General features: G+C 49.3%; 1 protein-coding gene across 2 annotated transcripts; it reads right to left on the bottom strand.

Moving 5' to 3' along the window:
• Positions 1-940: 940 nt before the first annotated feature.
• On the bottom strand, positions 941-21,364 carry LOC116946883 (tyrosine-protein phosphatase non-receptor type 11-like). Of its 2 annotated transcripts, none has more exons than XM_076070250.1 (15): positions 19,233-21,364; positions 15,721-15,843; positions 15,187-15,337; positions 14,353-14,592; positions 11,837-11,965; positions 11,413-11,574; positions 10,898-10,991; positions 10,281-10,342; positions 9,577-9,723; positions 8,542-8,673; positions 6,711-6,865; positions 6,211-6,278; positions 5,433-5,563; positions 4,806-4,852; positions 941-4,403 (listed from the first exon to the last, which is right to left on the bottom strand). In XM_076070250.1, exons 1-15 carry the CDS (start codon positions 19,241-19,243, stop codon positions 4,340-4,342), a joined length of 1,716 nt encoding a protein of 571 aa, XP_075926365.1. In that variant the 5' UTR covers positions 19,244-21,364; the 3' UTR covers positions 941-4,339. The 2 variants fall into 2 exon arrangements, with proteins under 2 accessions (XP_075926365.1, XP_032818008.1); XM_032962117.2 differs by having other exon boundaries at positions 5,436-5,563; positions 19,233-20,274.
• Between the last annotated feature and the right edge of the window lie 1,981 nt (positions 21,365-23,345).

Below are 23,345 nucleotides of genomic sequence, written 5' to 3'. Positions count from 1 at the left end.
TGGGTCGGTCACTGATGGGCATGAATGTGGCATGGCGCATGGGCGGGGCACGGAGTATGATCAATGCATCAACAGGCTACAGGGCATGCACGGGGCATGGCTCGTTGCCAGGGTATGGAGTATCGGCAGGACGCGGATTGCCCATGGGGAATGGACATGGTCGAGGAAAGGGGCACGGGAGCATGGTTAGCACACAGACAGGGCGCGTAGGACATGCAAGGGGCACAGTCAGTACACGTGGCGTGGGGGCATGGGGAATGGTCGGAATCAGGGGGCATGAGGCGCGGGGCAGGTTGGGTGGTGGATATGGTCAGAGCGTAAAGGCATGACCAGGACCAGACGGCATCGTGTTTGAACCGTCAGCATGGGGTGCAAGTTACATTGGTGGCCAAGAGATGGCAGCACAGAAATTGATTGTTGAATAAATAAATGGGCAGAGGTTTGAGTTATCACCTGGCCCACAGAGTATACGTGGTGGGTTGTGTCTGGGCTTTCCGGTTTCCTTCCCACAACAACTAAATGCGTATATTATTTTCTACGAAGTGTAGCATACTAAACCCCTACCAGTTAATCAGGTAGATATGTTTGACTCTACCTCTCTGGCTGCTATGTTACTGGACATCTGTAAAAAAATAGCTTTATAACTCACCGGATTCCTCCAGTATACAGTATTCTGTTTCTGACGTGATGTGAGGCAGGGCCATTTGCAGAACGTCGCCTCGTACAATATATTATTCTTTTTTGAAAGTCCACGGCGAATGTGTTGAGTTGCTGTGTGTTTTTTGTGATCATTTACCTCTGCCAACGCAACAGCAGCATCAGCAAATAATTGTTGATATGTCTAAATGTCAGATTCATTTCCACCCCCCAACCTTTAATTACAGCAAAAAAAACAGTAGCAAAGAAAAATCCCAAATGGAAATCCAGTGAACGAGGCAGAGACGCGCAGACATGTGTTTTATTTTTTAAAAATCACACAGAGCAGGACTGTACTTCCCACGACTCACCTTAGCGTGGAATCAACACCATTACCACAAGACTCACACGAAGTGACGATAAGCGTGTACATGAACACAAACATCAACACAACCAACAACAACATTGTCAGCAGACACAACAAGCGAGGCTGTGAGCAATGCAAAACATCTGGCTCCTCCCTCTCTCAAAAGGTTTTCTGCAAGAAACTCAATTCATCACTTGGGTAATGACGTGAATGCAAAATATTATCGAGTTAATAAGATTACCTTTGTATATCTATATATAGCAGCGCTCATTTACGCGACTGCATCACACGCTTCGCGAGCCGCAACACACACAGGCGGCGTAGCATGCATGGCGATGTCTGCAGCCAATTAACGAGGGTTTATGCAAATGGTTTTAAACATTGCCTCCTGCCTTTAACGTAGACTTTCCTTTCGTTAACAATGTTGATTTCTCATATTTTTCTCTTTCAAGATTATTTCACTAATATCCCTTCAAATTTAAGTGCTTATGGCATGACATTAAAAAAAACCAATGCATGATTGTACAGGATCATTTGTCAATTCACTGAAAACCTAGATTCAGGTTGCCCCCTGCATACCACACGGTGGTTATTTGACCACATCGCCAGTACGTTGCGGGTTGGTGAAGCGTGGCAGCGCATACGTTGAGTACAACAATGTACCTTGCTCCTCTATATGTGGGGCACGCACCTGGATCAGAGACATTCTGTGTGCGCCTCTCGGGGGTTGTGGGGGGCTACGCAAGACAATGCACGTGAGCTGTGGTGGTCTCGTGAGGTTTCGTCACACGAGGTCACAAAGCAGTTTAGTTCTGCATGGGCGCACGAGCAATCCATTCGTAATTGGTTTCTTTTGGGTTTCGATCGTGACGGTATGTCAGTTTTTAACTACAGCACAACCCTCCACCATCTATCGACAGAGCCACTCACATAAAATTGTTACGTCACGTGGGCAAATGCGCCACAGCTGATTTGGTTTATGAGCAAAATTGGAATGCTGAAAGGCCCAAGCAAAATGTAGGCTATTTCTATTTGTACGAATAAAATGCATATAACAATATAACACTAGCAATCCAGCTACATCGGCAGTTAACATGGACAAAATTGTACCTTGGGTACATTTTTGCCTTTGAAATGAAGACCACGCTGGCATTTATAGAGCCCACAACTAATTAAACGTAGCTCTCCAGGTTGTACTGAACGTTTTTCGGGACGATGTCCGACGTTTTGCTTCTGCAGGAATTCAGCAAAATATCTAACATCACGCTGAAAGCACACCCGGCACAACCCGGCAACACAGCAGCACATCCACGGAAACCGACGCATTAGTTCAATCATATAAAAAACAAATAACTTATTTTAACCAGGAACGCCAGACTGATTACCAACTACAGTACTCTTTTTCAAGAGCGTCCTGCTCCATTGGGCATTTATTTTAAGATGTTTTCAGACAATTAATGAGTTTAGTTTATTATGCATGTAGGAGGAACTCGAGCACCCAGAAAAAAAACCATGCGTGGAAGAGAGGGCAACTCAAACCCTGTCCAGATGGAAACAGATGCAGATTAATCAACTTGCTCTACTGCCTTCTCCCAAATGATAAGCCACTTAGTTGAGCTTTCATTTGTCGCCAGGTCGCTTCTGAAAGAGAGCTATATAGCTCAGTGGGCCTTACCTGGTAAGATGAACATAGTTTAGTATACTTTAGTTTCAAAACAGTTATACTGCGTTTATTTAAATAATATATTTATTTGAATTTGGCTATAACATTATACATATTTGATATTTCATTGTACTTTATAAAAATTACGTAAAATATTACATAGTATTAACAAAATCTAACACTGTAATAATTATATTCTTGGTTCCCTTCTACGTGACTTTACCGAAGGAACCAAGAATATGAATCCCTGCAGTCACGAAAGCTTTAAATCAAAACTGTAATAATTATTAGAAATATGTTGTGATTATCTGATATATTAACATTTTTACTTTTACAAGCGTATTTCATTATTACCGTCACTTAACGTGCATATTAACTTACTGTTTGTGAACTTTAAAAAAATAAAAAAGGAAAAGGAGCAGCCCTGCAATTGCTCGTTCAAGCCACTGCTGTCAGGAGCTCTCGGTAGCCCCTCCAGAGGCAATTTTGGCCTACTCTTCCACGCTGGCCAGAGGTGGCAGCACCCAACACTTTACCCCGCGACACGCGATCAGCCAATCGATTGCATTTGTACCCGTTCACACTTCTGTGTGGACAGAGGCGATGGGAGGTGGATTTAATGAACTTGCCCCATCCTGTCAACTGCCACGCTGGGTGACCACTTCATAAACACACGTGAATTGCGTTTAACGTAATCAACGAATTAAATCAGGGGCTGCTCCATTTCCCATTGGCTGTATGGCGAGGAAATTCCCTGCCCTTGTCATAAATAATTCACAACTTTTTAGTCAAATTCCACACTGAATTCAAATCACAATCTTGCAACACGGCATTTTGCAGTGTTGAAAGGAGATCTGAAACCCACCTTGGAGAGCGACCCAGTAAACATGTCCAACGTTGACATTTGGTTGGAACGTTTGGTCCAACAGTGGCCTAACGTTCAATTTTTACTGGGAAGGTGTGACTCAAAATCCACTTTGATGGCCATTCCCATGAGGGACAATGAATTATTTGACCCATCCCCATCCTACGAGGCTGACCAACATCCACCGATTTGCCAAACAGTAGCTGTCAGGGCCAATCGCGTTTGCATGTTTGTAAATATCAGGTAAACATTCCAACGTTGGCCCCAACGTTACATGTTCACTGAGCAGTAATTTTGCGTATCCCAAGTTTTTGGGCAACCCCTTAGGTCAATTCCACTGGTTTTCTCCAGCGCAAGTCCCTAATACCAATACAACTTTACACTAAAGTTTTGTTCATATCTGATCTCCTTTACGAGAGTTATCGTGGGGCCCCGTACATTTTGGACAAACAGAGCTAATGCACAAATGATTAACTTCATTCGGAAAGTGTTAAAGTAAAAAATAATATGTAAAAATTAAAATCGCCCATTGTCGGCTCAAGCGATCTCTAGGCTTCCCATCTCATCCTGAGGCAAACCCGAGGTGAGCCAGCGTGAGACCGAGCGAGAGACTTGGCACAACGTTCCAAGACTGAAATTGTCATCACTCATGAGACAAGTCTTGTCGGGGGGGAGGAGAAGGGTAGTCCGTGGGGTCAACTGGTGACTGGTAAAGTAGGTGAGGTGTCAAAAGTTAGAGGAATAAGTCTGAGGGGTCAGTAGGCAAGGGGTCACTCGATGAGGGGTGAGCTGGTGTCCCATGGTCCTGTCAGCACAAGGATATGCTGAACTTTTCAGGCTTTATGTTCTCATAGATGGGAAAGGAATTCAGCCTGAGTTCACACAAAAGACAAACATACACACACAGAATCAAGGTCACCCAGCCTCCTGCTACCTCTGATTCCCTAATCCCTCATTCTCCCCCCTGATCCTCTTGCACCCGTCTGCTCCCCTGATCCCTCTTACCCAGGAGCACAGCAACCACTGTAGGTGTTGTTGTGGGTGACTAAGAGACACCCACAACAATATGGACAAAAATCCGCGGTCAGTTTCGAGTCGGCAGTTCTCTCCCCATCAACAACGCAGCGCCAACTCTGACTGGCGCTGCCTTGTTGATGGGGACGCTCTCAGTGACCAAACGGCAGGCTCAGTGCCGAGTCAGTGGCGCGTATCGATCCACCTCGAATTATTACACCGTTACTAGCGTGCCTTAATGAGTAAATTTAGGCTCTCACTTTTTCTCCTCCTTTTGCTCAGTTCCCTCTCCCTCCAGCTTCTGATTCTGTGGAGAAGACAGCGGTGGGAGACAGTCACAGGGCCTCCTGCCGACGCAATCACTCGGCCACCACTCACGGGGTGGTCTCTTCTTCTTCTGCTGCTAATAGCAATAAGTTAGACTTTATAACGTGCACAATTTTTCGTTCAGTCTCAAAAGACAACACGATTCAGAGACATAGGAAACTGCAGACAAGCAAGGAGGTAGCAAGAACCGCCGCCAATAATTGCCCAAGCTCTGTGATCCTACGACGGGATGTTTGGCCAACTCCATTCACGTGTTCATGCACCCATAGAAAACCCACGCATTGCGAAGTTGGATAACACTCAATCCCCGTACAGATGAAAATTAGTCCCACTTGCCGTACTGACATCGTCCGCCGGCTAAAAGCCAGGAGATGGCGACCTCGCTCCTGGCTACATCAAATATCATCGCGTGTCACAAGACGTGTGACAACGCATGAGTGTATCGATTGAAATCTAAATCGATTCAGAGACATCCTTTTATTGATTCAGAAAACTAAAAACGGACGATACAAGCAGCACGGACGTCTCCATGTGCCGTGCGACAATGCCGTGCGACTTGCCACCTCGTCCTGCACGAACACCTCCAGGCACTTGTACACGAATGCATACTGCGCCTCAGTCTGCACCATCCCCGACCTCTGACTCCGCATGTCCTGGATCGTCTTAGGGATGTCCAGTTCACAATTCAGCCCTGTGGGAGTGAGGAGGGGGATACAGGGGGAGTGGGGATGGGGGGCACAGGAAGGGCAAAGAAATACAGCTTGCATTTTAGGGGGTGTTTGATATTGGGCCTATAGTCCAGTTAAATTGGTCAAGGTGCGATTTACAGCATCATGGTGCGATACAAAGGATCGTTATTTGAAGGGCTGGTGACTCGATTGACGGGATTATCTGGATCATGGCCCAGTTCAATGAAGTTGATCTAGAGTCGATTTACAGGATTAATACTTGATTGAACGGATCATGACTTACTTAATTGAACCATGGCTTGGTTAACAGGATCATGAGTTCATTGAATGGAACAGGGCTCTATTATCTAAATCTCTGATCAATAAATGAATCATGGATAATTTTAATATGACCATGGCTCATGGTTGAATTAATTCGATCGTGCCTCAATTGATAGGATGAAGACTCAATTGAACAAGGGGTCTGTAGAAGGGAGCACTGACATGGCAGAGTGGAGATGCCTCTATTACAAACCAGCCCATGGCTCTATTAAGCAGATAATACGTAACGTAATAATACGTAACGTAATAATACGTAACGTAATAATACGTAACGTAATAATACGTAACGTAATAATAACAATAATAAAACGGCATTGTGCCTCCCCACCTTGCTGCTTGATCTGCTCCTTGAGGGCGTCGATGACGATGAGGGTCCCCGTTCTTCCGATGCCCGCACTGGGAGGAGAGAAACGGCGTCCCCGCGAACGTTAGGCTTCGGCGGGGACACGTTTCGATGGTCGCGGCTGGCCAGACACGAGCGGGCGAGAGGAAGGGGCGAGCGCTGCCCCTGCCCAAGTCGAGCGCTTGCTTCCTCCAGCAGACGGGCACAATCAGCCCACGCGGCTCCCCCAGGAGGACCGGTCTGGTGGAGCCCAGCACTGGTGCAGTATAATCATCATCATCACCACCACACGTTGCCGCCTTTGTATTACAATGATAAATTAGTCCCTCGCAGAGGGACGCACGATGCTCACATAGAAACCCTTACACTTGCACAGAGCCAAATAGACTCGCACAGAGAGCCAAGCACTGGTGCAGTGTAATCATCACCACCATCATCACCATTGCCACAACATGTTATTGCCTTTGTCATTATCAATTAGTCACCTGCAGTGCACGATGATGGGTCCGGAATCCGGCACCGCACTCTGAACCTTGTTGACCTCGTCCAGGAATCGCAGCACCATCCGGGGGTCCTCCGGGATGTCGTGGTCTGGCCAGGCCTTGAACTGGAACTGGTAAACCTCGTGGCCCTGACCGGACTGCGTGGACACAGGCGGGACACAGGACACCACCACCGGCGGAAATCTCGATACGGTATCGCGACTCAGCGGCGCCTCATCGGCGCCTCATCGGCACAGACAGAGAGGCCGGGCCCCACTCGTCAATACCGGCAAATGTAAATAAACCATAACGGTACAAACCTGCTCATTATAACTTGCAATAATCATACGTCTCATTGTGGAGAATAAAAATAACGAAATACAATAAATAAGCTAGTCAATACGCACCTGTCGACACATATGTCTCTCCACATAAAAAATAAGTTATATTTTACATAACCCATTGGGCGCACGGCCTTCTGGGAGTGTTTCTTTTTTCAACAGCATTGGTTTAATACAAAAAAAATACTCTCTGGACCGGCCTGGACATTTCGTGTCTCATCAGCAGGGTCGGGTCTATTACTTGAATAAATGCTCGTGCACAGCCATAATTTTACAGGCAAGGATTCTCTCTTCACGATATGGAGACCTAATTAGAGTCAGGCTTACTTACAGAATGTAGAATCATAATAAGGTTTATTTTGGGTTCGACCGCCTTAATATACATGTGTCGTTAAACCCACCACGACCCGACACAGATAATTAGTAAGGTTTGTCACGTAACAAAACGTGCCAATTAGTTACGACTTCAGCACACCGGTGAGTTGGAGAGTAAACCCACAACATTTACAATTCAAGTACGAAATTCATTTATATTTACGCGATCTAACCCAAAATAAACCTTTATTATGGATAATATTGGTCGCGAAAGTCGACGCGTTTAACTGAATGTAAATTGCATACAGCCCCCAGCCCCCCTCCTTCCCCCCAACCCCCCACCCACAGAGGCTTCCATGCCCAGCCGCATGATTAATCACCGGCCACCACTGTTGGATTTAATGAAAGTTCCCTCTCCATCTCGCGTCTGAGATCAGCTGCATTCACGCGATTGGACACTGAAATGTTCCGACTTGTGTTGACATTTTCAACGGTGCCCTGAAAAACGTTATAACCCACAAAATCTCATTATCCAGAGAGTAAACAAATGATTTGGTGCGGCTGCTTGCTGCTGCTGCGTTGGCAGTAGTGCATAAGCACAATTAACAAACAGAAACCTCAACACATTCATCAATAATAACTGCGTGCATCCTTAACGGGAAAAAAATACAAAAGGTGACGTTTCGGGCAACGGCCCTTCTTCATAGCGCAGTAGAGAGTAGACTTGTGATAGCTTTCATTCTCCGCAACGCAAATTATATTATAATTTTGAGTTATGTATTACATCATTTTCCATGAAACCAGTGCCCATATCTAACGTCTGGCAAAATAATCTGCACTGGGTCATGAAAGCATGACTCTGCCGATGAAGCACCGAATGTCAAAACTGGCCCAGAGTTCGCTTGTGTTGAACCAATGCCGCTGAAATCATGCACTCCCAGAAGGCCGCGCGTGTGGCTGATGGGGTGTGTAAAAAAACAAAAGTTACATTTCACTATGCAGGCGTACTGTATTTATTTAGACTCGTGATTTAACCGATCTCCGAGGTCTTTGTTCGGCCATCGCCAGCTCCTATAACGGAATTCACACCGAGTCTTCGTACGGGGGCGAGACAGAGAGAGAGGGAGGAGAGGGGGGGGGGGGGCGAGTCCGAGGTGTGCGCGCGTGCGTGGACTCACGCGGCCGACCACGGTGACATGCAGCACCCGCACGGTGAAGTGGCTGCTCAACCGCTCCTCGTCGCACCGCACGATCACGCGGCCAAACTGCCGGTGGGAGCCCACCTCCGGCCAGTAGCGGAAGCATTTGTTCTGCGCGGGGCAGGGCCGGAGTGGGGACGGTGACAGAGGGGGGAAGAGGGTGAGAAAGGGAGAGAGCCACGAAGTGCGGAGGAGAGCCCTTGTCCACCTTGGCTCTCTCTGACCAAAAACATGCCATCCCCCACCCCCCCGCAAATATTTCCCCCAAATGATAAAATACGGATTTAGACTCATAAACGCGTCACTGTCACACGGCTGTCCGCTCACCCTCCCCGAGAGAGAGAACGACTCGGAGGGCGCGAGAGAAAGGCTGCCACGCGGTGAGCTGGAATCAAATTCCACCCTCCCCGTAGCTCTGCAGTCCTCTATGTATTGAGGTGTCATCAGCCAATTGAGTCGTTTATACATGTGGAAGGAAACCGGAGCACCCAGAAAAGAAACCCACACATGTGAGGGAGTAACACGCTATCCCGTACAGAAGGCACAATCTTCGTTCGCACTTTGCTGTAACACGTTCTCCTGGTGAGCCAGGGGATGGCTCCTCCTTAACGTCCACGGAAAGAGAGTTTCGCAACATTTGCGCGGTGATCCACCAAACCTCGCTGCCTCCACGGTGCTAGATTACCGGCTGGGTGGGCTGGGTGGGCGGAGGGGCTTTGCCGAGGTCGGGAACGTTTGAGTGTCAAGGTCGCGCCAGAGTGAAGTCGACGAAATTTACCTCGGGCATCAACAAGTGATCTCAGAGGTAGCTCTGTGATATCCATTTCCATGGGCCTGATCTCTAACACGGAGGTAGCTTGCATTGCTCTGCCGTGGTATCAAATGGATCCTTTCGTCTCGGGACACGGCGCCAATAGAGTAAGCGCGACAAAATCGTGGGAGGAGAATAGCGGTACGGAAAACAAACCCCGGTCTGGTTGCCGTGGCGACCGAGGGAGGGGGGCAGCACCTCACCTTGCCTCTCTCCACCTCCTGTGTTGCCATGACGATGATGCGGGAACGCTCCTGTAGGACCATACTCCACAGGTCGGCCACGGTGCTCTGCAGGCAGCCCTGCGTGGCGATGTAACGGCACGGGGGCACTGTGTCCCCCGTCTTCACCTTCGCCCCCGGGGGAGTGAGGTAGGGGTGGCGGAGTCGGGCGCAGGGAGGAGGGCGGCAAGGGAAGGGAAGATGCGAATGGAAACGTTGAATGAGATGTCGGACGTTGCACGCACGGCCGGGCGGATCAGTCTGGTCGTGCGTGGGAAGGAAAGACGATGATCGTCGATGATGATGTTCAGATTCGAGCAGCTGCGGCATTAGAACTGTCTACTACTAATACTGCGAGCCCGATTCCTTGTACTAACCCCATCAGAGCCAACACTAACTGCAACCCTATCACTAGCACAACCACATCAGTCTTAACACTCACTGCAATCCTATCACTAGCACTAACCCTATCACTGGCAATAACACTAATAACACTAACACTGACTCTAACCATGTCTCTACCCATATCGCGAGCCCCTATCCCTATGGCTCGCCCGATGACTATGCCAATAGCTAGCCCTAACCCTACCACAAGTCCCAACCCAATCCCAATCGCTAACGCTAGCCCGGCTCATACCCCAGGGGAAGACCCCTCCCAGACCCCTGTCCTTGTCTCCCCGGCTCACCACGATATAATTTGCGTTGATGTAGTCTTGGTCTCCTTTCAGCACCACGCGTGTTTTGTCGACTAAAGGCATCCGACACGCACACACACAAAGGCAAATATCACCCACATAGCCTTCAACAGACTGTTGGGGCAAGTGCTGTTAGAGGGCGCCCGGTATGGCGCACGAGGGGGTGGTGTGGCCAGAACAACGCCCAGCCGCCTTTGTCTTCCCAGTGCTGATGTTTGCACACCGCACCAGGTACTCATCTTAGGCCGAATTGACACAAACAGACATGATATTATGTTGCTCATAACATTGCTGCAGATTATGTTGTTAGTGACGGTGTTGATGTTGATAATGTTGCTTGTGACAATGTTGCTATAGGTATAGCTCGTGACGAAATTGCTTGTGAAAATGTTGCCCGTGATAACGTCGTGATGGATGACGTTGCTTGTGACAAAAAAAGTGATAACACCGCTCGTGACGATGTTGCTAGGAACGATATTATGTGATATTGACAAAGGTTGGTGTATATCTTGCTAGAAACGATGCCGCTCGTGACAAAGTCTCTAGTGATGGTACTTCCAGTGGCAGTGTTGCATTAGACAAGTTGCTAGAATGGATGTTGCACGCACATGGCAGGATGTTCTTGAAGCGGTTCTTGCCCTTGTTACATGGGTCTTGCCCTGCGTTTCTGGTCAACTCCGCATGTTCATTGAGCTGCAAGGTCTGATGGGAGTCACCAGGGGTCACAGGGTCACCAAGGGAACATCAGAGGGTCAGTGGGGTTCACGGCCGTCAGTGGGAATAGGGGGGGGTGGAACCAAGATAATTGTTTGTTCAGGTGAGTGCACTGTTCACAAACACGCACCATCACTCTCATCGCTATCATTGCCATCAAACCCATCATCACTACCACAGTCAATATTATCATTATCATCACAATCGATGTCATCACCATCATGTTCGCTATCATTAACACCATAATTTTCACCACAAACTTCATTATTGCTATCACAAACGTCAACATCGCCTTGACCACTATAATCATCATCATAAACATTATCATCATCATCATTCTTGGAGGTCATGAGATCTGACCGATGGCTGTGGCCATAGGTGGTTGGGAAGGCGGTGCTCCGGGCCTCACCTCATACTCCAGGCCGAAGCCGTTGGTGTAGGAGGCCGACCGCTTTCCCACAGATCCATAGGACCTCTCCCGGGGATTCTGCGAGCCCCCGTGCCTGCTCCGCTCGAGCTCCTGCACGCGAGCAGGGAGCTCAGCGGCCAGCAGGCTTGACGTGCAGAGTGGCTGTCAGGTGTGGGCGGGGGATCAGGAGACAGCGAGACCGAGACACGAGATGCTGGGAGACCAGAAGATTAGAAACACCAGGAGGTCCAAGCCGTCTAGGCCTCAATGTGCAGAGCGGCTGTGGTGCATGGGAGGGGGGAAGGGAGTTTGTGAGTCGGGGCTAAGAGAGCCAGGGGCATCAAGAGATGGGAAGAATGGCAGAGAGCGAGACCAGGAAACTAGGAGGCCATGAGATCAAGAGAGCAGGAGATCAGGAGAAGACCTTTGTGAAGATGAACTCATGGTTGGGGTGGCTTTTGGTGTGCGCCGTGATGGGGTGGCTGCGGTAGAAATCCACCAACTGCTCGAGGGAATCGAAGTCCTTTCCGTCCCCGATGCTGTAGCGCTCCTCCTGCACCCAGGTACACAGTGTGGATGTGACCACTCCCGTGGGACGGGCGACTGGTGCTCACAGCTACGTCCCACGCCTATCGACCCAACACAGCACCGATTCATCACCCTCATCACATCTGTAATCCAGCACTGTGGAGGCAGCGAGAGTTGGTGGATCGCACACATTTTGTGAAACTCCCTTCCCAAGGTGCGATACCCCGGCTCGCCAAGAGAAGGCAGTTACAGCAAGTGGACTACCGCATTTTCCCGCATATAACCCGCGGGGTATACCACTTTTTACAAACAAAACAAGACCCTGCGGGGTATATGGAGGTGCGGGCTATCCCAAAAATATCTTACACGTGTGACATGTCATGACGCGTTACATTTTCTCATGGTAGGGCTATCCACTATGCAACACTTACCTTTGACTAAAGCACTGCTGAATAAACCACTCACACTAAAATTGAATATGTTATCACGTTTTAAATGATCTGTTTGTGCAATTAAATGACAATGTTGGAAGTGCGCGCACTGTTTACCGGCGACGGGAGAGCTGGGGGGAGAGAGAGGTGGGGGGTTGGGGGGGTGGGGCAGCTGGGGGGAGAGAGAGGTGGGGGTTGGGGGGTGGGGCAGCTGTGGGGGGAGAGAGAGGTGGGGGTTGGGCAGCTGGGGGGGAGAGAGAGGTGGGGGGTTGGGCAGCTGGGGGGAGAGAGAGGTGGGGGTTGGGGGGTGGGGCAGCTGGGGGGAGAGAGAGGTGGGGGTTGGGGGGGTGGGGCAGCTGGGGGGAGAGAGAGGTGGGGGTTGGGGCAGCTGGGGGAGAGAGGTGGGGGTTGGGGGGTGGGGCAGCTGGGGGGAGAGAGAGGTGGGGGTTGGGGGGTGGGGCAGCTGGGGGGAGAGAGAGGTGGGGGTTGGGGGGTGGGGCAGCTGGGGGGGAGAGAGAGGTGGGGGTTGGGGGGTGGGGCAGCTGGGGGGGGGAGAGAGGTGGGGGTTGGGGGCGAGGCAACGGCGTCACCAAAGCGCCGTTGTTATCTGCGCAGTGCGCAATCTACCAGTGCTAAAACTGTACATGTACTGTGCTTACTTATCTACCAGTTATGTGTTACTTATTTATTGGATATTTACTTTTGTTACTTATTCACTGCTTTAAGGTCACTCGTTTTCGGTTAGTTTGTTTTCTTTGTGCACGTTATGATTTAAATGTTAACAATTGATAGTGGAATGTATTACAAATGTAAACTTCGTATTAATATGATGGAATTAAGCTGTGGTAACGACGTTAAATATATTAATGCATGCGGGGTATATGGAGGTGCGGGCTATCTGAAATTTGTTTTACACAAAACGCTATTTTTGCGGGGTATATGCGTCTGCGGGTTATATGCAGGAAAATACGGTAATTGCGATCTGTCCATCTCTACGGGGATAGCGTGTTGTCCCCTTTTGCACGTGGGTTTGCTCCGGGTACCCTGGTTCCCTCACACACGTATAATATATCCTCGTCGTTAATTGGCTGAAAACATCTTAAAATAAAAAAAAACAATGCAGGACCCTGCTGAAAAAGTGTCCCACGACTCAATAATGTGGATCTTCTAGATAAATAAATAATTTATTGTGATATCCATGAGGTTTTTTTGGGTTAGATCGCGTAAATATATGTCGCTAAAACCCACCACCACCCGGCACAGCCAACTAGTAAAGATTGTCACGTAAACAGAACATGCCAATTCGTCACTAGTACAGCAGAGAGAGCCAAGGCAACATTTACAATCTGAGTACGACGTATTAAGATTTATTATTGATTTGATTCGTCATCACGACTCAGCTTGAAAACTCTCTTCTCGAACCATCCACCTCTGGATTGCCAGTCCAAGTTATTAACCGGTACGCCGCTACAGGGATAATGACCACCATAATTAATATTTAAAAAAACGTTAAAAATTTTTTAAATGTACCGTACTAATAATGGAAGAACTCCACGACTCCAGGAAGTGGCCCCGAAGCTTGCCATAACGTAAGGGACCGTGATCATTTACAGCCAACGTCAGTTTACCGTGGACAATTAGAGCCAAGCCAAAACATAACATATAAAAAATAATGTTTTTAAATGTTTTTTTTTTTTATGATAGAATATAGTATTGTCATCAGTAAGACATAAGAATACCAAGTTTGCAGTGGATACCACATTGGGAAGTCGGTTAAAATTGAGTTACAAGATTTGAGGATACAACGACAACAACAACAGACAGAGTGAGTTAATAAAAAGCTTGTAAATAAAAAAAGGCAAAACGGAAATTCAGATTCATACTCATGTCCCTAACTCGCTGTCCCGCTCACCACCTTGCCATTACCACTGCACAGGCAGTGTGCTTCCCATCGCGAACTGCCAACCGCCCCCCCAATCACCTTGAATTCAACGTGGACGTGGATGATCACGGGCAGCCCTCTTTTGCCATCGACGCCGTCCTGGGATCGCACCGTGAGCGCGAGCTGCCCGGGTTTGCTCGCGCTCTCGCGCGCCAGGAAGGAGCCGGCAGAGACGCGAGGCGCCAGCAGCAGCTTCTCGGCCTCCGTGGCGCGCAGCGTGCCGTGGAACCAGCGATTGAACGTCGGCTCCCTGCATGGCAGTGGCTTATTGAGCAAAATCTGTGCACGACGTGGAGGAGGGGGCGCAGAAGAAAGAACAGGAGGAAGAGGAAGCCCTTGAGTTAGCTAAGCTATAATCTATAGCCAAGCTATTTTTATTTTACCAGGTAAGGCCCACCGAGCTATGTAGCTCTTTTTCAGAAGCGACCTGGCCACAAATGATAGCTCAACGAAATTGGCTTATTATGTGGAAATGTATAGCAGCCAAATACTCTAAACGCGTGTTGTTTCTAGATTTGGAGGGAAAACCCCAAGGAACCAGAGAAAAATCCACACGACCACGGTGGAGAAACTTGCAAACTCCAAATAAACAGATGACAGGATCGGGATCGAACTCGGTTATTACGTCATCCCCCATGTCACGTCCCCATATCCCTACGCCCTCCTGTCCCATGCTCACATTTCCTCTTCCACCCATGGCCCGTGACTCTTCCACCCTCCATCCCATGCCCTCATGCCCTCCCACCCCATGCCCCTACATCTCTGTGCTTCCACGCTCTCCCATCCTATGCCCCACACCCCCACACCTCCCCACCCCACGCCCCTGCGGCCCTTTATCCTCTCAGCCCACGTTCCTACTCCCCCGTGGCCTACCGGGTCGCCCCCCTCCTTGAGGCACAGGAGGCCCCGGTTCTCGGTGTAGAACTGCACGAGCTCGCCGAGCACCGCGAACTTCTCACCACCGTACAGGTCGAAGACGTCGCCCGTGTGCTGGATCTTGATGTGGTGCACCTGATCCCCCTGCCTACAAAGGCAAAGGACAAATTAGACCCCCCGTGTCGCCTTCGCAGACTTTGGCGGCAAGTTGCTGTGAGCGAGCAACAATGAAGGCCGGCATGGCACACGAGGGGGTGGGTGGCCAGCACCACTCCCTGCCACCTTTGTCTCCCGAGTGGTGAAATTTACACATCGCAGCATACTAATTTGAGGCCGAGTCGACCTCGGGGAGGCCCAGGACCGGTTCAGATGATCGTCACCGGTGTTGGCCGTGAGCGGGAATAGAACTCCGGTCCCCGGGTTCGTAGCGCATCGCGCTAACCGCTGCACGACCGCTGTCCACATAGACACGCACGCAAGACCCACACACACAAACCACCTGCCTGTGTGACGTTGTACGTGCATGTGCACCTGACACAGAGGACGTAGTCATCATAATTGGTGGCGCTGCGTCGCACCAGGAAGCTGCCCTCGTCCCCGAACGTCATGAGGAGCTCCCCCGCCGTGGGCCCATCCAGCTCCTGATGAAACCACCTGCAGCAGGGGACCCAGGCGGCACGCACACACGCACCAGTAGGCGCAGCAGTTGTAGCTGCTGTAGCAGAAGCAGCAAACTGCTTGCCAGCAGCAGCTGGACATACGTGAAAAATAGCTTCATAAGTGAATCGGAAAAGTCTTCTGAGTGGCAGACATGAAACGCTCTTGGGTTGAACATGTAGTCGTCCTGCCGTTTGTGAGCAGCCCACCCTGATGCGTTGGTAAATCTACGCGTGTTCAGAACAACTTGTGACGCGTTCTCCTGTTGCGATGCTCTGTTTTCACAGCGTCTACAGCATGAGCCGAACTTATTGGCTCGCATTATAAAGTATGGTCAAATAACCCCCACGAGCAACGCATACATGGGGAGGCCTTCATCCAAGCTGTATATTGTGTACTGTTTTTATTTATTGCATAAGTTTCCTATAAGCCTGTGGGTTTCTGTGTAAGTCTACGCAAGTATATAGATTTTATTGAGTCTATGGGCAATCACAAAAAAATATACGGATATGTGTAGGTCTATGGCTCACTATGTAAGAACATTGACCTCAATGTAAGTCTATGGGACTACTTAACTCCGTGCGTGGGTCTCTATGCAAATCTACAGGTCTCGGTGTCACACCTCTGATTAGCAAGGTTGGCTACGTACGGTGCGAATAAAGTTAATCGTACATACGTACGCAACGAGCTATCTCTTTAGTTGTTTCAAGTCGACGTGTCGGTGTGTACATCTGTAAGCTCCTGCGTAAGTCTGTGAGTCTCTATGTAAATCCGTTGGCGCGTTTCCAGGCGAATCACGGAACAAATGAAGCGGTGCTCACTTGGTGAACCGGCTTGGCAGCTTGCGTTTTATTATTTTATTTACTGTTTGGTTACAGCCGTCGCTCGACAGATTGATATTATCTCGTGCAAACAGATTTGTTATTGCCCCGCTGGCAGCGATGTTGTCAATGGCTCCAGGGGATTGGATATCACACAGAGGTGGTGACTCTAAAGGGACGAAGGGTGGAGACATATGTACGGCGGGACCGTAACACCAGGCACCGACGTGATTCAACCGAACAAGAGCGAGAGAGCTGAGAATGAGAACACTTCTCTCGCATGGAGAGCCAGATGGGTGGATTTTTTTTTCTGTTTACACATTTGCTGAGCAAAGGTCCAAATGCCACCCCCACCAACGCAAAGGAAGTCTAAATGTTCGGGAATAAACATAGCCGTCGAAGTTGTAATAGAGATAAGAGATAGCACGTTTCTTCATTCGAGTAAGGTTATAATACGACCTTGGGAAACGTTACAATGAGAGGCGGGATTCTGAGCGATGAGGGGGGAAGAGGAGGAAAGAGACGTGGTTGTGAGGCTGTTTAACACAGTTCGAGACATTTGAACGTGCTATTTTATTAGAGGGGACTGTGCGCGTTGTTTTGGGTGTGGCGTGCAACTAGTGTTATTTTTGTTGCCATTGCCCGAGTTTGCATTTGGTGTTGTAACATCGGCAGGAAATTATGTACTTGTGATATTTGTACTGGCAAACTTTACTTTTGTGACTTGCTTACCTTTTCTTACTCTGCTTTGCACTCCTACCGTGTCGTATTGTTTGTTGTTGTAACTTGCTGGCCCACCCCTCCTGGACATTTGTAAAAAGAAAAAAGAGCTTCATAGCTCATTGGATTTCCTCTGGGATATACAAAAAGATTCTGATTCCGGAAAAAAAACACAGCCCAGCAGCTCGACATGGTTTACTATATAGATCCATAGTTTTTCTTGCACGGCCGCAATCACAACACCGTGGCTTGCCTTTAATGTTCCACACTAGACGGAGGTGGATGCGTGCATGGGCCTGCTGTTGATGTTCTGATGCGGTTGATGGGTGACTTCAGTGTCTTCGAGGAAGAGGACTGTCAAAGCCATGAGGCGTACGATGATGTTTGGGTTCTCGAATGAGGTTGTTATTTTTATCATTCTGGACGTCCGCGTTGTTTACACTTTTGTTCGCCAGCAGCGGTACAGTTCTCACGCATTTGGTGGGGAGGTTGTGGGACGGTGGTGGTGGTGGTGCGGGTGAGGAGGTGCCATTGTCGAGGTCTCGTCTGACGGGTGTAGCTTGTAGTCGGCAACCAGAAATGTGTCATTGTACATTCACTCGCCGTTTGCTTGTGACCCAAGTGGACGGTGGAAATCTGTGGCGGAAGTCTGAAAAACTCCGCCCAGCCAGCCGCGCGACAGGCAAAGTGTGAGGCTCGTGGCGTCGTGGCAGAGGAACACCCCTGGGGAGCCAACAGGTCTCACCGACCACCGGAGCATAATGACCAAGATCCTGCGCAGATGACCAGGGTGCAGAAGGCCTTCTCGCTGCGCAGGGATCGTCAGGTTCACCCCCAATTTGTGAACCCTCTTTGCCCTATGGCCCGAATGTCGTTACTTGTGTAACGCGAGTGGCCTTAATAAAAGTTATGCCCACAGTTTAGACGTGGGATTTTGGGACAGAGTTGGCCCAACGATTCTCCAACCAACGTTGCCCTCACGTTGGGCATGATCCACCAGAGCGGTGGTTCCACCTCCGCTTGAATTTTACACCAAGTTACTCAGCGAGCGAGCGAGCAAGCAAGTGCAGGACCGTGCCCCACCAATGTTTAAAGTTCACATTGTACTGTTACAGAGTATTGTACGGAATAGGGGCCTGGTATAGAGTGGAGCCTGGGAAAGAATGGGTTCTAGATTGGATGGATTGTGGCCTGGTTGGAATAAAACCTGGTGGTGGAGTCGACGATTTGGTGGAATGGCAGGTGGATTCATAATTATCAATCACGTCCAGGCGGGTGGCTCCACGTGTTTTCTTACCACGATAATGAAGCGATACAGTCCAAGCTACAGGCTACACTTACAATGCAAGCTAGTGAGACCACAGTCGATACTCACAGTTCAAACAAGTCTACCATGACTGTCTAAAACTCTACAGTCTACACTGACAAGCGATACAATCCACACACAGTCGGTTCAAACCCACACGGACCCCACGCGCGTAGCGACCCCGTTACAAGATCCCCTATCCCCCTCATTCCACACCCCTGTACTTATTATCCCTTACTCCCTGTCCCCTTGATCCCTTACCCCCCCTATCGAGGGGGTACCGGGCTCCTCCAGCCTTGGTAAACCAACAACCCCTTCCACCCCGACCTGATCTGGACATTGCTTTTAAAACTCATCAGATTCCTCCAGTAGAAATACATTATTCTCATCTCATTATATCCGATACATTACTAACCGATCTGATCATATCCAATACTACAGTATTTAATAAAATCCGATCCAATCACATTCGATCTAATGTTATAAAATCTGATCGTGTTCGATCGACTCGAGTCACGGATCCCAGGGACACTACTCACTGTCGCGCCATCGCGGTAGACGAGACGAGGTGCGGCTTGGAGGTGAGGAGGTGGGTGAGAGACGGGTGAGGTGAGAGACGGGTGAGGTGAGTGACGGGTGAGTGACGAGGAAGAGAAGGGTGAGGTGAGAGACGGGAGAGGTGAGAGACAGGTGAGGGGAGAGACGGGTGAGGTGAGAGACGGGTGAGTGACGAGGAAGAGAAGGGTGAGGTGAGAGACGGGTGAGGTGAGAGACAGGTGAGGGGAGAGACGGGTGAGGTGAGAGACGGGTGAGGTGAGAGACGAGGGAGAGACGGGTGAGGTGAGGTGAGAGACGGGTGAGTGACGAGGGAGAGAAGGATGAGGTGAGAGACGGGTGAGGGGAGAGACGGGTGAGGCGAGAGACAGGTGAGAGGCAGGTGAGAGACAGGTGAGAGACGGGTGAGTGACGAGGGAGAGACAGGTGAGTTAAGAGACAGGTGCGAGTCGGTGAGGTAAGAGACAGGTGAGGTGAGAGACGGGTGAGTGACGAGGGAGAGACGGGTGAGGTGAGAGACAGGTGAGGTGAGATGCAGGTGAGAGGCAGGTGAGAGACGGGTGAGCGGTGTTGCGAGCTGGGTGAGAGACGGGTGAGAGGTGTTGCGAGCTGGGTGAGAGACAGGTGAGAGGTGTTGCGAGCTGGGTGAGAGGCAGGTGAGAGGTGTTGCGAGCTGGGTGAGAGACAGGCGAAAGGTGTTGCGAGCTGGGTGAGAGACAGGTGAGAGGTGTTGCGAGCTGGGTGAGAGACAGGTGAGAGGTGTTGCGAGCTGGGTGAGAGACAGGTGAGAGGTGTCGCGAGCTGGGTGAGAGACAGGTGAGAGGTGTTGCGAGCTGGGTGAGAGACGGAGTCGAGGCAGGCGAGGAGCCGTCGCCCCTAACTGAAGATTGAGAGCGAGCGCGAGATGCGCGAGCGTCTTCTGGTTTCCGGGTGCCAGGCTAGGTGCACCGGCCCGTCCCCTGTTCCTGCCCGCGCTCCTCCCCTCACGGGGAAGTGGGCGGACTACATTTGCTGCGAGCTCGTTTGAACAGGCGAGGTTGGAATGTGTGCGTGTACAGGCCTCCCTCCCCTAGGTCGACTCAGCCTCAAATTAGTCCCCCTGTTGCGGTGTGCAGTCAACATCGCCACTGGGGAGACAAAGGCGGCCGGGCGTGGTTGCTTGCCAGTCACCCCCTCTCGTGTGCCGTGCCGGCCTTCGTAGGTGCTGCTCGCTAACAGCACTTGCCCCTGCAGTCTGTTACAGCCTACACGGGGGATCTTTGTCTTTGTGTTCCTTGTGCGTGCCCTCTCTGTGCCGTCGTGCGTCTTAACCACGTGGTCAACGTCGGCCCAACGTTGCCCACGTTGACTAGACCACGTGGTACGCGTGAGAGTGCAGGGTACAGTCCACAGTGTGTGTGTGTAAATCCTCGCTGTGCACGGCGACGCTGGCTTCACGCGCGAAACGTCGGACTCGCGTCATTGTGTAAACATCCGAGTGGACTGTGTCACGGAAAACATCGTCCTCGCCATAAGAAAAACATTGACCTAGCCATAGAAAAACATCGACTTCGCCATAAGAAAAACATTGACCTAGCAATAAGAAAAACATCGACCTAGCCATAGAAAAACATTGACCTAGCCATAGAAAAACATTGACCTAGCCATAGAAACACATCGACTTCGCCATAAGAAAAACATTGACCTAGCCATAGAAAAACATTGACCTAGCCATAGAAAAACATTGACCTAGCCATAGAAAAACATTGATCTAGCCATAGGAAAACATTGACCTAGCCATAGAAAAACATTGACCTAGCCATAGAAAAACATCGACTTCGCCATAAGAAAAACATTGACCTAGCCATAGAAAAACATTGACCTAGCCATAGAAAAACATTGACCTAGCCGTAGAAAAACATTGACCTAGCCGTAGAAAAACATCGACTTCGCCATAATAAAAACATTGACCTAGGCATAGAAAAACATCGACTTCGCCATAAGAAAAACATTGACCTAGCCATAGAAAAACATCGACTTCGCCATAAGAAAAACATTGACCTAGCCATAGAAATTTGCACTGCGGGGAGACGATTGCGCAACCCTCCTTCGACCGAGTTTCACCCGCAGCCGTTAGGGTCCGCGGTTATTTGCCAGCAAGCGCGTTGCTGGCAAACTTTTGGTCGCCCTGTGTACGCCGAGTTGTTTGAAGCGGTGCCTAACATGGTTGTTTGGTAAACGTTGCAAAAGGGGCCGTACATAAAGACGTCACGCACCTAGGGGGGGGGGGGGGGTCAGACATTTGTGACGATGTGTGACGAGGGGGGGGGGGGGGTTGAGAAATGTGACGTCACATCAAAATGCGCAACTTTAAATAAACATAGACAACACGTTCTATACGCTTTGGTTATATTGGGTAAAGTCACGTAGGTGAAAATAAAATAACAAAATTATCACGACGTTTCGGCCACAACTCAAGCGGCCTTCATCAGGTGAAGGGACGAGACTGTCTGGAGGACAGCGCTGGAGTGGGAGAAGCTACGCTTAGATCACGACCTTTAAGCTGTGTGAGAAGAAACAAAGCGCCTTGACAAAGGAATTAGCATATAATTTTGCATTGAAATGGCTCATTGAAATAGCTAAGTTAAAGTATACACATCCGCAGAGGTACCCCTTGACAAAGGAATTAGCATAGAATTTAGCATTGAAATAGCTGAGTGATTAGCTTGTAACTGGTCACAGAAATAGCTATGTTAAAGTCAGAGCATATACATTCACCGAGGCACCTAGTACTCATCAAACAGGAGAATTTAGCGAAACACAACCACGCTCAGACAGCGGACCTTTAAACTGTGTGCGAGCAAACAAGGTGTTCTGACAAAGAAATTAGCATAAAAATTAGCATTTGATTAGCGGATTTTAGGAAAGAGGTGGTGTACGTGCCGTTTGGCGCGGGGGGGGGGGGGGAGTTTACCTATTGATGGTGTGAAAAGGGAATTTATAAGAGCTGCGAAAGTTTGGGGTACCACTACTTGAAAAATATACTGTACCATTGAAATTAGTTTAATGTTTAGTTCGATTGAGAACATCTTTCCAATGGTTGCTTAATTTGAAACCATCCTCTCGGTTGAAATTGTGTCTGTGTTTGTAGATCTGAATTGCTTCATGAACAAATCTCTGATAAAAACCCGTGGGTTTGCAAAGAACCTTGGTATCGGAGAAAATTATATCGTGATCCCCCACAGCGTTGTAACAGTGACAACACGTTCTACTTAAATATACTTTTAAATAAATGTTTTCTCCTACAACATCAAAGTGCAGCGCCACATTAAATACGCACTACAATGACGATACTTTAAAGCGATTTGAAGCATGTTTTATTTTCAAAAAGGAAATATGGGTTTAAAAGGGGGGGGGGGGGGCAGAGCTTTGTGACGTCATATTTGAGGGGGGGGGTCTGACTTTTTGTGACGCCGTGTGACGAGGGGGGTCAAAACTCGTCCAAAATCGCGTGACGTCATTTATGGACGGCCCCTAATACGACAAATGCCGTCTGCCCGCGATGTTATTATTCTGTCGCACACCTTATTGAAGTTAAACTACAAAAACTTATTTATTTTTATCAGGTAAGGCCCACTGGAACTACACGGCGCTTTTTTTTAAAGAAGCGACCTGGCTACACAAATGATAGCTCAACGAAGTGGCGCCTCTATCATCACGTGGACATTGGTGGCAGACAAACTCTAAACGCGTGATGTTGATTCTTCATGTAGAGGGAAAGACCGGAGAAAATTCCTCGCGACCACAGGGGGAGAGAGAGAGACCTTGCAAACTCCAAATATACAACAGCAGCATTAGGCGTCAGGGTCTGGATAGAACCCACGACCTCCTGTATACCAGGCGAGGGAGTTAACATTTCCTAGCCACCGTGATGATCATGATGAGAGAGAGAGAGAGACACGCAAACTCCACATATACAGCAGCAGCATTAGGCGTCAGGGTCGGGATTGAACCCACGACCTCCTGTATACCAGGCGAGGTAGCTAACATCTCCTAGCCACCGTGATGATGAAAGAGAGAGAGAGAGAGACGCAAACTCCAAATATACAGCAGGCGTC

The sequence above is a fragment of the Petromyzon marinus genome, chromosome 28 (assembly GCF_048934315.1).
Source record: "Petromyzon marinus isolate PM22_M1 ecotype Great Lakes invasive population chromosome 28, UKy_Petmar_22M1.pri1.0, whole genome shotgun sequence".
In the NCBI taxonomy this organism is placed as follows: Eukaryota; Metazoa; Chordata; class Hyperoartia; order Petromyzontiformes; family Petromyzontidae; genus Petromyzon; species Petromyzon marinus.
Note: the sequence above shows the minus strand (reverse complement) of the source record. Positions and strands in the feature narration are given on the sequence as shown.